Source organism: Pogona vitticeps, chromosome 5 (assembly GCF_051106095.1).
Source record: "Pogona vitticeps strain Pit_001003342236 chromosome 5, PviZW2.1, whole genome shotgun sequence".
In the NCBI taxonomy this organism is placed as follows: Eukaryota; Metazoa; Chordata; class Lepidosauria; order Squamata; family Agamidae; genus Pogona; species Pogona vitticeps.
Genome location: NC_135787.1, coordinates 183,989,587 through 184,006,028, shown reverse-complemented (window position 1 = coordinate 184,006,028; position 16,442 = coordinate 183,989,587). Strand labels below are relative to the sequence as shown.

The 16,442-nt window shown below is 37.6% G+C and overlaps 1 protein-coding gene across 27 annotated transcripts in view; it reads right to left on the bottom strand.

The window, feature by feature from the left end:
- The window catches only part of PLEKHA5 (pleckstrin homology domain containing A5), a 217,215-nt gene that overhangs the window by 52,921 nt on the left and 147,852 nt on the right, over positions 1-16,442 (bottom strand). For 24 of the 27 annotated variants that reach the window (XR_013536801.1, XR_013536802.1, XM_072999745.2 and 21 more), the window contains 3 exons: positions 14,985-15,057; positions 4,568-4,668; positions 2,488-2,603 (listed from right to left, as the gene is read on the bottom strand). Coding sequence is in view for 24 of the 27 variants with exons in the window: in XM_072999745.2 (XP_072855846.2) it covers positions 2,488-2,603; positions 4,568-4,668; positions 14,985-15,057 (290 nt within the window). In the remaining 3 variants the exon portion in view is untranslated. Of the gene's footprint in view, positions 1-2,487; positions 2,653-3,011; positions 4,669-14,984; positions 15,058-16,442 lie in introns of those variants that run through there. The other 3 variants (XM_078376417.1, XM_078376418.1, XR_013536803.1) reach the window with 2 other exon arrangements.

Genomic DNA, 16,442 nt, shown 5'->3' with positions numbered 1-16,442 from the left:
GAGGAGAAAGAGAGAGAGAGAGAAAAGTGGCCACTCAAGAGGAATCTGAAAGGGGGCATTAGGTTCTACTCTTACTTTCCTTTCCCCATCCCCTGCTCTATCTGGAACAGGGAAATGCTAACAGAGCTTGACTGGCACTCACTTCAGCAATGTGGGAAGCGATGGTGGCTCATCTGAAAACCATCAGAGTTGTCTAGGAAACAGAGTTATGTCCTGTGTTGCTCTGTTTTCCCAACTTCCTTCCTTCCACTTGGAGGTTTGCAACCCTCGAGGTGACTTAGGTATGTTTGGAGGGGAACGGACAATAGTGCAAATCTATTTATTGCTCAAAGGCTAAGGTGTCCTAAATTGAACCTCTGCTACATTCCCCAAACCATGGCTCAGCTTACCATTCCTTGCATTCACTTGTTGAAGGTGGTCCCATAAGATGACATCTCACTGAAGCCACTCTTAAAACCTCCCTTGAATTAGTTTCCCTGTATCATCGAGAAAAAAGTCCCTTCCACCTCAACTTTACTGAGACTCCACTTGCAGATAACGCAACCTCTGATTTGTAAACATAGTCAGCTCCTACTATTAGCATGAAATTGCTGAAAACTGTGCACAATAAATACATACATCTCTGATTTACCTTTAAAAGGATATGCAACATATTTTAATACTATAATAGTATACTTCAGTATCCAAAACTAGTGGAATCAGATCTCCCTTCTCTTCATCCTATGTAGCCCTCCATGGCATGAAAGAACGTGCTGTCGAGGCCTCCCCAGCTCTCTGAAGCAGTTTTTAGGAGACAGAGGGACTTTCAGGGAGGATTACCAGTTGTGGGGGATCTAAAAGAGGCACACCATTGGACCCTGGCCATAAAATGCAAAGAGACAGCACAGTATTTGGAGTTATCTAAAATCCGGCAGGAATAATGTACCCACATGAGAGCTTACTTCATAATTTGAGTGACAAGCTTAAATGGCTTCTCGCTTATTTAAAACAGCTAGGATTAATTACTCTCTGTAGTACCTGCAGGGCATTATTAAACCTGGCTCTACTTATTTTTTTTTAAGAAATCCCAGCAGACGTCATTATGTGAGAGTGCTTACAATTAAGTCTATCTAAGGTAGAATAACTTCTGTAAAATGTATATTATATATATTCATTGCTATAGAGCAGAAAACTAGGAAAAGGGCTATGCTCTTCTGTGTATGCATGTATGTGTGTGTGTTTATGGGTGGAGGGAGAGAGAAAATAGAAAATGGCATTAGTCAAAAGTGATTGATTCAATGTTTAATGCTCCTTTTAAATATAGAAAGTGTACCAGTGAATGTTCAAACAACAAATTGCTATTCTTTGGCATAAAAAAGGAAGAATAAAGAAGGCAAGAATAGATTCAGAATTCCTGTCTTTTTCCCCTGCTTGTATGACTAGCTGAAAAGGGCTCTAAATCAATACCACTGGTAAAGTGTAGCTAGTTCATTATTCCCAGGTTTTGGAAGCATGCAACTCTAATTTGGAAGAACCACCCCAACTACTAAAATGCAGTATTTCAATAAAGGGGAAGAGTGAGGAAGGGTGGACAAGAATCTCTTTTATTTTTTGCAGTTACCTTCTAGTCTTCAGAATGCTGAAGGAAAACTGGGTTTAGGAATTTTTTTAACTAGAAAATAATTTTGACTTTATAAACACTAATCTGTAGCAATAAGCTATAAAAAGTGACCTGAAGTTCTTTTCAATTACAGAAGTATTATTCATTCACAGTATGCATCCTCCTGCCCAGGCATTCCCTTTTGTTTCTCCACAAAAATCCAAGATGTACAGCTTGATTCTTCTTCTACTACTACTTCTTTTTTCTGGAAGATTCTAAAAGATACTTGGTTTGATTTGTTTGAAACAACAGAATGTTAAATGTTTTAACCACCCTTTAATGAAGAGGAACACAATCTTTAAAATATTTTTTGTTTTTTAAATGGTTGTTTGCCTAAAATCATAGCAATACTGCTAAGGATGACGTCGAATGCACTAATTTTCAAGGCAAAAACACCTTGGCTCAAGTTATATAAAGCCATTTTCTAAAACAGGACAACCGGACAATAAAACACAGACAAACTGGGATAAAATCATACCAAAACAAGTGGTTAACTGTGTGTTATTACTCCTTCCTTCACAAATTAATGACTCATACAAAAAAGTTCCTGAAAAAGAATGGACTTTTCCTGATGGAGACGGATGGCAACATAGTGATTCCTTGTGAAGTTTGAAAGAGCAGGTAAGGAGGTTGTATGCACAACAACATAGCCTTTGTGCAAAATAAAGAACAATTGAAATGGATGTTTTAAATCTCAGCACCATTTTCCAATAAAATGTTTTTTTTACCAAGCTAAAAACTATCCAATCAGACTTCATTATTCCAGGATGTATCTGCTCAAGAAAATACAATGAGGGCCAAAGATGTAAACTGACAAAAAATTTTATGGGATGGTCAGCTTGCGTTACCTTTTTACCGGTTCTGTCTGTACAAGAGCCGCATCTATCATAGCTTTCATCCACAGCTCCATTTCCTTGCCTGTATCTGTGCAGAAATAATAGGTCCTCATGTTTGGATGAGCTGCCTGATTGGAAATGACACGGTCATTTTTACAGGGGAAAAGTTATAACAATCTGTAAAAAAAAAAAGCAAGAAGAGAGGAAATCAAAGAACCTTACTTGTTTCCTTAATCAGTAATTCATTGCTTTCAAGATTTATGCAGGCTGGCTCTAAAATCTCATCACACAATAAAGAATACAATGTTATTCATCATCATGTCCATCTTTTCTGGCAATTATATTAGGGAAAACATATTAGTATTAAATTTGTAAGGCCTGTTGTATTCCTGTGCACCTGCTGCGCTTCTAAGTGGTTTTTATGAATTGCAGAGGAAAAATTCACTACAGGCATCTGGGACACGAAATGATAGAAATATATTGTCAGATATTAAAGGAAAAAAAGCAAAACAACAAATTATAAAATATGCACTCACCTATTAAAACATGAAGTGTGATTTAGCTCCATTTTCATCAAGGATAGCCCAGAGAATTTCAAATCCAAGAAACAAAATGTGACAAATGTTTAGCAGAGGAAGAACTTTTAACATATTATGTATCTATTAAAGACAACAAATCCTGCAAAGCCTATTATGGGAATTAAAGGGCAACATTTTAGAGTGCTGTTATTCTGCTCTTCTCCAAGTTAGCAAAGGATATTTTTTTTGGGGGGGGGGAGTGTAGAATAAGAACAATACTGAGAACCTTTAAGCAATCCTAATTCATAAATTCAGATAAGATTGTGATTAACTCACTGCATATATCTGGGATGGCAGAGAAGACCCAAATTAGGGAGAATTGGGCCAACAAGCCTCTTTCTTAGGCTGGTACCACTTGTACAGGTGAACGACTATCTGTAAAGAACTGAAACACTTACAAGGACCAGAGGGTGACCTGGAGAACATGACAGAACTATTAAAGCTGTGGAGTTGCCCTGAGGCACATTTTCTCAGGAGATGCAGAGGTATTCTATTTTTGTAATTTCACAAGTACTGTAAATAAGCCCCATAATAGTTAAGGGCAAATAGATTTTCTATAATGGTGCTGCAAGGTAGGGAAGAATTGTATGTAAACACATACGATTGCAGGAATTAAATTCAGCATGGTTAGGAGAAGGTATCAGATTACCATTTCAAAGTACAAATGAACATCTCTGACGGGCATCCCCTTTGGCATGCTGAAAAATGATACAAGCTGGAGAAGCAGGATTTTGAAGTCAACAAGGCGATAAAATTCATAGCCTCTTGCAGAAGTTTCCAATTTTTGGCAGACTGCTAGTACTCCTATGAAGGGCCTTTTCAATGAATGGAATTGCTTTGTTTTACAGTTCTGGATAACAAATTAAAATACTGGGCAGTCACCTGTTGTTGCAACAGAAAAATGCTGTTAGGCCCATTTCCACCCATCCCACAGTACGTGGCTGAAAATCCTGTTGCCGTTAAGTTGTGCTGTGTGAGGTTGATGACATTTCTGATTTCTTCCCTAAAGGTCTCACAGCTCCTGGGGAATCACTTTCATCATTGAGAAGCTGCCTGGGGGCACAGGATGGGAAGTCCTTTAATTACCAAAAACTGCTGCCAGTGGGATGGCTTTACAGCCAGCAATGATTCTTGATAATTAAAGATGTCTCTGTCCCGCCCCATGGCCCCCAAGGCTTCCTAATGATGAGAGTGATTCCATAGAAGCCTTGAGACCTTTAGAGGAAAAATAAAAAATGTTTTTTTTGTGAAAAATTGCCATGGCTGATGATGTCATCAGCTTTACACAGTACAACATACAGCAACAGGATTTCAGTCAAACACTGTAGACTGCTGGATGGGTGACGACTGACCTGGCAACCATTTTTCTCTTACAGAGATTGGTGACTGCTTTATGTTTTGATTCGTCTTACTTACACTGTAATTTAAATAACAGGAGTTTAGCCTATATGTTTACAAGTATGGGTTCATGAGCAATGTAAACATGACAAACTCAGATTCAATCGTATCCTCACCTTAAAAGCGTACTTGCGATTGATGTGGTCTTCAGGAGACAGCATAGATATCTGAAAGCTGGGAAGAAGTATGCTCCCCAATATTCCTTCTTCTTTTTCATCTGGGGATGACATAAAAATGGTTGATTACAAATGGTAAACTGAGGTCAATCTATTTTGAACAACAGCAGAGTAGACATTTGTATTTAAACATTTCCTAAAACACGCAAGGTAGAAAAACCTCCCAGAGCATATCTTGGCATCTAGTACTTTCATAGTTTCCATTACAACTTAGAGCTTTCTAGACAACACCGACACATGTCTCAAGACTAGGGATCAAAAAGTAGAGGACAAGGAGCTTTTGAAAGAGACACCAGTTGGCCCATCAGTTGCCCAGGTGAGATCTGTGCATGAAGCGAGCAGTGGCTGTTGAAAATGGAAGTGCTGGGAAACCTCTCTGTGAAGAATGGGTGAGGAGGGCCTAAATTCCAGGCTCTACCCCCTCCTCCTTAAAGCAGGCTTCCTAGGCAAAGAAAAATGGTTGATGGTACATATGGTACTTAATAGCTCATCTCAATCCTGCCATGTGTTCAGAGGGCATGTTTAGCAGAAAAAGGAGTTTTAACTCATTATGTATTCAATGGTATCCAGCAATTCCACATAAACACATGGGGTAGACAGGTTTAAATTGTTGCAAGTTGTTCTTCATCGTTTTAAATTTTTCAGTGTTTTTGTAAATTTGTAAATTTAGTCTTTAATATACAAAATAATAAAACAGTTGATATAGGGTAGGACAGAGATATTTTAATAACTAAATTATATGCAAAATAAATATTCTCCAGGCAGAGAAAATCTGAAGGAAAGTCCTGAGAGCTAGCAAGGAACATCACTGTAGGACCCTCGTCCCTTGCCATTTCTGTGGCTCCTTTCCCATCAATCCATTTGTCACCTTGTGTCAGCAAAATCCATCTTCTTCCAGCAGACTCAGGAAGACATATACCAACAGAGTGGGAAGCCTTTATAAATCTTTTCCCCTGGCCAATAAGAAATACTTTCCTAAACAAATGTTATAAAATATTCAGTGTCTTCGAAACAGCTGAATTAAATCTGGATATTACAGTTAATCACTGGAGTGAAGAAGAGGATTTTAATCCTGCTTTAACTCTGCTTCAAAGCAACATTAATGTGGTTCATGATGCCACTTCAGTATACCGCTCAGTTATACATGAGAACAATCATTCAATTTTGCAAATGCTGTCACACAACAAATGGCTGGATCAAAATCAAACTTCCATGTAGGAGAGCAGCATGTTGAGTATTCAGGCACTGGGCTCCTCACATCTGCCTTTAATGGCAGTTAAGTAGTAAAATGATAATGCTTTTCCAAAGGAAGTATGCAGCCTGCAAGGCAGGTTATAATAAAAGGACCATACCGTTAATGCCTAAACATAAATCTTTCGGAATACAGAAAGTGCAAGCCATTCTTAATCAAGTACAATTTAGGGCACAATGTTACTGTAACATATCCGGCCATTTCAGTATGCCAGAGCCCATGAGGGAAAATGCATTTGTTCAAGTATCACATGAAATGCTGGATTAAAACAGTGCCAGAAGGTTTTTGATCTTTTAACTTTCTTGCCCAAATGCTTCTAATTCATTTCTCTTTTTCAAAAACAGTTCTAACATATCTGAAGAGAGGAATTTTGATTTATGCATTATCTGTGTAGCATACTATATTCGCTGGTGCATTTTAAAGGGAATCCGCATACAGAGAACTGTATGTGTTCACATACAATCACATAAATGTGCACATTAATACTATCTCTTCATCTTATCTTTATTGTTACATTAGCAATATCATAATTTGGGTTTCCACATTATGATCTAGCCTAGAGGTTTAGTGTTCAGTAAGACTGGCAGCACTGACCTTCAGCATAAAACCCAGCTCTAAGAGTGTGTTTTTATCATATATGGATTTCTTGGGGGGGGGGAGAGATTTTGCTTTTCATATTGCCATGACTATCCTAAGTGATTATGCCAAATGATTCATGGTCATGAGCTCACATTCCTAGTGTTTTGCACTCTAATATAAACAATGCTTACATAGTCTTACATTTAGAAGATAGGAAACCACCTTACACTAAGTCAGAGCTATCCAGCTCTGTATTGTGTACAATGACTACAAGCAGATCACCAAGTTGTTAGGAATCTTTCCAAACCCTCTTGACGACACAAAGCATCAACATCTGGAACTCCCCGTGTGCCACATGTGTCATACTACTAACCCACAATCTGTGCCTAGCTTGTAGATGCATTTCAAACGAACTCAAGTTTACAAAAGGAATGATGGTTAATGTTAACCATGACAAATTCAAGTTAGTGCTTATGCTAGCTTAAGTCATAATTAAGCTAAGGAAAAAAAGGGACAAAGGAATTCAAATGGTGTTATCTTCAAGTCACTGAGGATTGCTGATTGTGAGCCATGGTTATCAGAGAACAATCCTATATCTGCACCATGAGGTATATAAACAATATGTTGACTACATCCCATACAGTTGGTTCAGGACAATTTTTTTAAAAAATCCTGACCCCAAAACCTTTCTGAAACATGTGTGTCTTGATGTATAAGCTAATGAGCATCTCTTCCCAATCACTGATTTAACTCAAGCATATTAGAGTGAAAGTTAAATCTCAGAGGGAATTTTAAGTACAGAAATATGCTGGCATCAATTCTCAAACACATTAAACCTCTTGCATAACATTCAGCCACAACTCCTTCATCCAGAATTAATAGTTATTACTTTATTTTAAAAGTAACCCATGCTGCGAGTTGATCAACATGGAAGCCCCTCATGTACTTTTGCAGCCTAGGTGTGATGTCAGCCATATATCAATAAATCAACTACAGTCCCTGCCAATGCTCAGCACAGTGTGGTAACCAAGTATCAGAAAGCCACATAATCTATCTGCCTAGTCAAATAAGGCCAAACTGCCACTTTTTATGTGGTGTCCACTTTGCTTCAATGACTACAAAAGATATAAAAGGCAGGCCTATGCCTCAGAACAAACCAGATAAGCTACAAAGACAGTAGGTTACTCTTCCATTTCAGGACAAGTTTACCGAAGGCATCTCCCCTTCAGATTTTATGATGTTCTCAAGGAGATATGTTGTACAGGTGAAGGAAACACATCTGCCATGTTTCCTCTGCAGTGCAGTATTCTTAGGCCTTTTCTGGGCATTCTGGCTCCTAGACCCGGATGCAATAAGGAAAAAGCCCACCATCATTTCTTAATACAGAAGAGTCTCCTGCCTCTACCAACAAACCTGAGGACCACAGACATGACAAAAAGAAAGAGAAACACAATCCAACCTGGAGATATAGAAGAACTATCTATATAACAAGCACCAGATTTCCTTGACCTAGAGTTTGGATGTGGGTTGGAGAAAGGATTTCAGCAAAGTTGTGGTGATGAAGGATACTTCAGAAGGAGAAAAAGAGACGAACATCGTGTAGATATTGTCTCATGTGGAAAATGATTTAGTACTGACTAATGGTAATCAACAGTAATATAATTACTGTAAATAGTAAAAATATTCTATTGTTAAATTGTTTGGAGTTTAAATATGCATGTGAATATGATATAGATACACTAATTTTATAAAAGGGAAAAAGAAAAAGGCAAAATTGAAAGATGCATTGAAAAGTATGATATACAGAATTAACTATAGAAACATAAGTAGTAAGGTTAACTAAATATAATATGTAAGTTATGGTGTGATTTGTTACAAGAATGTTATTTGGTAAGTATGGTTATAGTCTTTCTCCTTTTTTCTTTTCTTTGCTATTCCATCTTGGTAATCCTCTCTTTAAATTAATTGTTTTAAATTGTAATTGTAATTTTATGATTTTATATATTTTTATACTGTTCTGTTTTATTTTGTAAGCCACCCCGAGTAGACATGTTCTAGAGAGGCGGGGTAAAAATCAAATAAATAAATAAATAAATAAATAAATAAATAAAAATAGATTTGTGAGAACTAAGTGTTAAAGATGGATAAAATATGAAATAACTGTGAATTGTGCGCGCGTGCACACACATGCACACGCACACAAGGATACAGTGCTCTTTCTAGAGAACTGTACAGAGACTCTCAAAAAGAGCAATGAAGTAAGAGGGGGGAGGAACGTGATGGAACCCTAACCGATTTTGCCAGGTTACAGGAGAAATAATATGATTGGCTGGGGGAATGCAGGAGGTCAGCCTATCCAGGAGAGGCTGTAGAAGGTGGAGCCATGATGAGCTAGAGAGCAGAAAGAGAAGTCAATTTGTACTTGGAAAGGGAGGTTGTATTTTTAGTAGTGGGTTGTAACTTAAGAAGAACTTATGTTGAACTCCGTTTACTTTACCAGTTGGTACACTGTAATAAAGAACTTACCATGATTTTCATTCTTAAACCGCTTGGGCTCCTATGTTTATGGCTGACGACAAGCCTTTTTAAAGGAAGGGTATTTGAGAAGTGGCACGCCTGGGTAGAGACTGATTAGACTGACTCTATCCAAAGAGGAGCTATGCAGAGATAGGTCTCCTGGGTTCTACTGCTGAAAGGGCTTTGAGATTTCACTACATGGAGTCCTCTATCCTGGCAGAAAACTTCGAATCAATTTCCATTCTAAACCAAGATACCCAACTTAGTATTAACAACAGGGACAACTTGCTTCTAGTAAATACATCGATGACTTCATTTATATGAACCTTATAGTGCCACTATCTTATTTGAATCTCTTTTTATAGGAGTTTTTGTTTATTAATTTCTTTGCCTCTTGCATCTGTTTTTATTTGCACATAGAATATGAACAGGATAAAAACAAATGAATAACCTTTTATACTAGGTCTTCAATCAGAATACTAATTCTATTACTAATTCTAATACTAATACTAATTAGGATAAGCTACAGTTTGAGACAAAGGTGAAATTAGCCCTTTATCCTTCAGCAAAAGACATTTGAAAATGTCTAAGAAGGAATGGTTCCACAAACCCAAAATAACAAGCCTCTGCCAAGAACAGAATAATTACTTGAAATTTCTTAAGCAAAAGCAAGGCTGGGTATGTTCTGAATACTGGTGTTGATCTGTACAGCTGAAAATTGTGCTGTATTTAGTGCTTGGAGGGATGAGTAAGCCAGGAAATCTGAGGTTCAAAACCTCAACCTCAACACATCAGTGAATTTACTGGAAAGTCTTAAGTCTTACCATCTGTAATAAGAGGGTAAGAACTCATTTGTAGTTTACTGCAGCATTATAAAGAATAGAGAAGGAACATATGTAAGTTTGATTTGAGCATTTAGGAAGAACACTACTGTATTTCCCTGAAAATAAGACAGGGTTTTATATTAATTTTTGCTCCAAAAATGCAGTAGGGCTTATTTTCAGGGGATGTTTTATTTTTTTTCATGGACAACAATCTACATTTATTCAAATATAGTCACGTCATCTTCTGCACAATGGTGGAGGGCGGGGTTTCACTTAACTAGAGGTTATTTCTGGGGTGAGGCTTACATTACAAGCATCCTGAAAAATCATACTAGGTCTTATTTTCAGGTTAGGTCTTATTTTCGGGGAAACAGGGTATTTAAATATAACATTTTATGTTATGTTCCTCTGCTATTACCAATGTGCAATATGATGTACAGCAAGAAATATAATGGCCAAAATCCTGGTGTGTAAACTATGCCAGTGTTACTGGCAATGGGAGACTGCCGGGAATTAAAGAGTTCCTGCTTCGATCCCAGGGCTTGTACAACTTGCACACAATCAGCCTCATTATGCGTGTGTCATGTAAACCCCAAGATTGAAGGATGTACTATTCAGTTACTGGCAACTGCTCTCTGCCACTGACATAATTACCTTCACAATGGTGTAACTTACAGAAAACGATTTTGGCTAGTGGTTAATCCAAGTATCAAGCATATCACCACATCACTGTTGTGATGGTAGTAACTATGACTCTTTGTACCTGTACTGCTGTAACTGCTCCTAAGAAAGTGTAACTGAAACAACTGCATGTTATTCCCCATCAGGCAAGGCATAACAAGAACAAAGCTTCCTCAGGTGAGAGAGACAAGAGAAAGAGAGACAGAAAGCGACAACAAACAAGATATGAGCCCGCAATGTGCTTTTAAATGTCCCACGGGCCAAGATTAAGGACAGGACAGATCAGACAACCCCAGCTTTTAACCCAACATGACAGAACTGTGAGGGAAGTGGGGACAGCATACTTCCTCTCAGTACACTTTTGCTTGGAGAGAGAATTTTCATCCATTGCCCACAATAAAGATCTTTCCAAATTAGGAAGGACTAGAAAGCACAGACTGAAAACACAGACAACGGACAAGACAATATGGGTGTCCCAAGAGCCAAGATTAAGGAGAAGATAGCATCACAAGAAGGAAGGACAAACAAAGCATCACCAGAAAGAAAGGGGGGGGGGAAACAGATGTGCATAACATTGTATGTGCTAAGTGATTTGTACAGTTGCAAATCAGAGTTATCAAAATTTAAATAATTTTAATCTATTTCACTACACTGAGGGAAGACTTTTAAAAAATGTGATTTATCTTATCGGCTTAGTCTACCACACAGATACAAAATGCTGACTGACAACATCAAGACCCCTGTTCTCCCTTTTCATGTTCTTTATTTTTAGACTGGATTTAGACTGGACAGTTCTTCAGGGGAAGCCTTCAAAGAAAAAGCTTAGAAGAGGCTACATGGATAGCCTCCAGAAGCCACTGTTCCTTAGCAGCTTTGGGAGGGAGATCCAACTCCAAATGCAGAACTCTGTAAAGATCTACTAAAAAAAATTGCCTCTTTTCTCTCTTATAATTCAAATTATTCCTCATGTTACTTCATGGTGAAGCGTTCTGTGAGAACCTATACCACCGTTTACAACTTGTGCTAAAAGGCAACAGTACAAGATTTTTTAAAAATGCAGCTTATCAACTTGAAAAGGTGAGGGTTAATGTGTTTGCTGTGCCATAATAACCATTTCTAATTCTTAAAAATGATTAGCAGAATATCTGGTTACCCTACTGCATCTGCTGAAATGGTATATAAATAGCTTTGGTGTATTTTTCATGCACCTTAAGCACGTCATCCTTTATATTTCTTATCTAGCCTTAAACTAATTTAACCAAGTGGAAAACATTAAGTGGAATTAGCAACACAAATAGATAAAACTTCTGAACTTGGTTATTATTAATATCCCTGATGTACACAATGTGATGTTTCTCAAAAAAAACAAAAAACAAAAAGCTAAAATGGTTGCCTTGAATTGAGAAACTGCATGCCTGGACAAACACAGCTGAAATGACTTTTTAATTTCAGTACAGAAAACCCACCAACAATCTGGCAATCTTTCTAATCATAGTATAATTTTAGTTTGACCAAAGTTTCTGGGTTCAAAATTACAGTTCTATGGTTAACAGTCATTCAGACTCAGAAGCAGGGTGGTTTTTTTTCCAACAATCTATAGTTTTTCTGAATATAATAGTTCTAGATTTGTAAAGTGATTACAAAATGAGATTATTTGTACATATATGTATTTTAATAAATGTATAACCGTGATGGATGTTTTTCAAAGAGGGATTAACACAATTCCAAATTGTAACTGTAGTTGCACTGGAAGATCTTGGTTTGCAAGTCATTCCAAGGTCTGGAACTGCATATTATTTTTCCCTTTTTAAATTTTCATCAGTAGATTTTCTCAGTTTCTGAGAATTACATATTCTTGATGTAATTTGGTCCTATCTGAAAATCTTGCTTGAATTGCTCCTCTTTGTTTATTTGTCATGGTCTGTTTCAAGACTACTTGTTTCTTTAGGGTTTTTTTATATTTCACCATTATTTAAATGATCAATTACTTTTCTTGCTTTTATTCAGTATTTTATGTTTATTTCTATACATTAAACGTGAATAACTTTGAGCGCGTTCTGAGGCAAACAGTCAGGATAATATTGTCTTCAATCAATAAATGAAAAGAAGAATAGCCATAATTTTCTGTTCTCCAACATTTCCCCCTCTTGTCATGACTGAATTACTAAAAACAAATGGCTGCTTTTTTTGTCGTCATACAGAATATCTCTCTTTATGTCATCTAAATAGACTATTAGATGAATTTATTTTTGGTAATCTTTTATTTAGAGTAGTACACAGTACAGGCTGAAGATATATGCATGTTTTGCAACTTACAAACAGTGCTTTGAAAATGTTAAGTATAATGGCATTCTTACTGTTTCTACATTCAAACACTTAAGAGTGCTATGTTGTAGCATTCATCTTTTCTATGCATTATGATTTCTAGAAGCCTATCATGATTGCAAAAGACATTGGAGATTTTGAATGTTTTTGCAATTACTATTACAAAATGTATTTTAAAGCAAAATTAATTAAAAATTATTTTACTTTTAAATTATATTTAAAGTACAATTAATTTTGGAGTTCTAGGATCAGCTAGAGACAGGACTTGCCTCCCTATACTGTGTATTTAAGGCATAATATCTTCAAGCAACATATGCTAAGTCAACTCAGATTTCTAGCTCATAAATAAGACCCAATGATGATAAACAAGGTGCCAGATCTCATCCCTCATTTGATATGATTAATGTCATGGTTGTAGAGTAGGGAAAGAACAGTGTCACTCATACTGTCAAAAAGTCACACTGAAGTAGTAGTTTTGTATATGAGCAATGAAGATAAATGCCTTCCATTTGAGTGTTGAATAGTTTGGTTTAAATTATCTCCACCTACTGCCTAACAGGGTATACTTCAGATCTTGGTTTAATAAAGTATTTTTCAGTCTCCTTAGGTCTGTGCCTCACCTTCGCGTTCACAATATAGGGTACACTATAGGGCACTCTATATTTTTTAAGCAAGTCTGTAAGCCTCACTCCCTCTTCGTCTTTCAAACAAAATAACTATACTTTATGCTGAAGAGTCAGTAACTTTTCCGTGGGAACTATAACTGTGTGAGGAGAAGCAGTGGTTCAAGGTCTACAAAAGACTCCTTAGTGTCTTCACCAGGTTGTAATTTGCAGACTTATCTAGAAGAATGTGTGAAAGTTAATTTTCTCTCTTTTTTAAGGGTAGCATTTACAAATGCGTAATTTTCTGCTCCACATGGAACACCTAGGTCTGTTTGGGCAGTTTACAAGGTAAAAGTTAAAAATCTTACAGATAACAATACATAAAACAATATGGCAATTAAAAACAAGAGAAATCATGCAAAAATTAATATAAGACCCTGTTTTATTTTTGGGGAAACACGGTAGCAACGTGGATTGAGAGTAGAGATGGACACGAACTGCATATCAGCGATTCAGCCCAGTTTGACACCACACCTGCACAGATGCTATGTGGGCACTGCCTACTTCCCTGCCCCACCTCCTCTGTGTGCTCACCCATTTTCTGGGCAATACATGCTTCCCTCCCTGCCTCCCTAGCATGACTGACCACTCATGGACTGCAGCATACACTTCCCTCTTCTGCATCCTCCAGTGGCTGCTCACTGCAGGCTTTCCTGCCATGCCTCCCCATCTGAGTGCACCATGGCCTAAGTCCCATTGGACGGATTCAGATTATCTGTTTCTTCCAAGAATGCCAAGACCCTCCAAGAGCTCTAAGAAATGAGCATGTTTTAAATTTGCACCAAAATAATGCCAATGTTGGCCCAATCAAGCCTCCAAGTGGAGGGCGTGTCTCATAGTTAGGGTGCTATTGGTGAGAAAGCTCTCCCCCACTTCTCCACAATGAACTGTTGTCAATGGTGGGACACTGAGGACGGCCTCCCCAGCAAATCATAGGGATCGGGTTGGTTTATAGAGAGAATATCCATCTATCAAATATCTAGAAGTCAAGTATATGAACCATACAGAATATGAAGAATTGCTTGCCTATTTTGGAGCAAGATTAAATTTGGTTTTATATTGGACATTTTTCTATTAGCAATAAAATGGAAGGAAAAATGTTGTCAACCAACCAATATAGCAGTAGTTATCATCAGCAGGCAGCATAGCAGGTTACTGGGGGAATGATCAGGAAAAAAGGCAGAAGTGATCTGGGTTTCTAGTTAGGGAAGTGAACTGTATGGAACTGATGACTTTCACCTATTTTACTATATGTTAGACTGCAATCCCCACACTGCAACATAGCATACAGCTTTGAAGGTTCATTTAATCTTTAAAGCAACAGCTCCTTGTTGGGAGGGGGAAAAAAGAAGGGTAACTAGTTATCGCCTGAGGCTTATACAGTAACCATAGATGTTCTGTGGAGCAAATTAGGTTTATCTATCAAATCATCCCTTTTATTTGTCTTCTATTTATGCCAGTGCTCACTTAAAAAAAAAATCCAAATCCCCCTTTTTAATATTCACAAAACTTACCTCGATAGTAGAAGAGGCACAGATCCGAAAGAACAAACCACCGTTTCTTCCAGAGTTTCATACCAGTGCTATCCTGTATGAAAGCAAATATAGAATCCACAGCCATTGATAACACAAAGGTTTCTGGGTACTAAAACACTGGCCCACATCCCTCTTCTGTGGCTTTTGTGGTGGCAGGCACCATTACTATAAGAAAGGTACAGGCTCCTTCAGCATCTGTTCAGCTGATGGGAGGGAGTAATGTTGTGGAAAGTGCTGCTCCATTTACTTAAAAATTACTGTAGGTAGCATGTAAACACAAAGGGGGAGGGGGAATAGAAAAGTGGATCTGCTGCCCTGACTGGCGGGCCTCAGTCCTTTTTCAGCTTTCTTAGGTATTACGTATGAGGTATAAGGTTTAAGAACCAGTAAGCTAGATCAATATATGGCTGTCTGTATATAAGGCAATTTCATATGTTCATGACAGCCAACATGACATAATGGTTAGGAAGGTGTATGTATGTGTGGGGGGTGGGGGTGGGGGGGTGTTCATGTCACCCTTCCCAATGCATTTTGAAAGGCTACTGTGAGGATAAAATGGAGGGGGAAGGGCTCTGCATACCATGAGCAGACTACTAGTATCCTCCAGATAATCTGGACTACATCTCTCATAATCCCTGACTAATAGCCTTGCTGACTACAGTTTTATCACCTTAGATCTCCTAGCAATTAAAGGCAGAATATAAATAACAGGTAACTAAAAGAAGTGTAGGGAAGTTAAACACATTTAAAGCAGCTTCCTTTTCTCCATGGAATGCCTTCTTGGTTCTGGCCGTATTATTACTCACTTAATTGCCATAAAACTTTATTCTGGAATCAATTTCACTTGCTTTTATGTCTGTAACCAATTCGCAATGTGTTTCTCAGAATGAATGGCTACCACCAGCATGACAGCAGAGTGTATACACTCAGATAATAAAATTTAATAAATATGTTAATCTGCTGAAGGAAGAAGGGTATTAGTGAATTTTAAGTACTCTCCTCTTGAATGGGTTTGAGATGATATCCAGGGACGGCACAGTGCCAAATTCCTGCATATTCTTTAACAGAAAAGGGCACACGATAATTATTTTATTAAGATAACTAAACAGATGTGCTTGCTTTCTTGTTTTCAAGATGTGCATCCCAGGCGGGAATTTAAATTTTGAACTTCTACTTTTAATAAGGAATTTTTTTTTTGTTTCACATCTGCACATATAACTCAAGGTTCCAGTTCTTTAGCTCACAAAGACCCGCATTTCAAATAGTTCGTTTAAAGACAAATATGCTAAATCTACCAAAATCTAGCAGACACAGAAAACTTCAAAGTGGAGCCCCTTACAATGTTCTGCTTTTTGCTGCCAGTTCCTCCCTCAAACTGACCGTCTATATGTCAAAATGCTGGAAAGCCAAGAGAGCTTGCTTTCTCTAAACAGAATA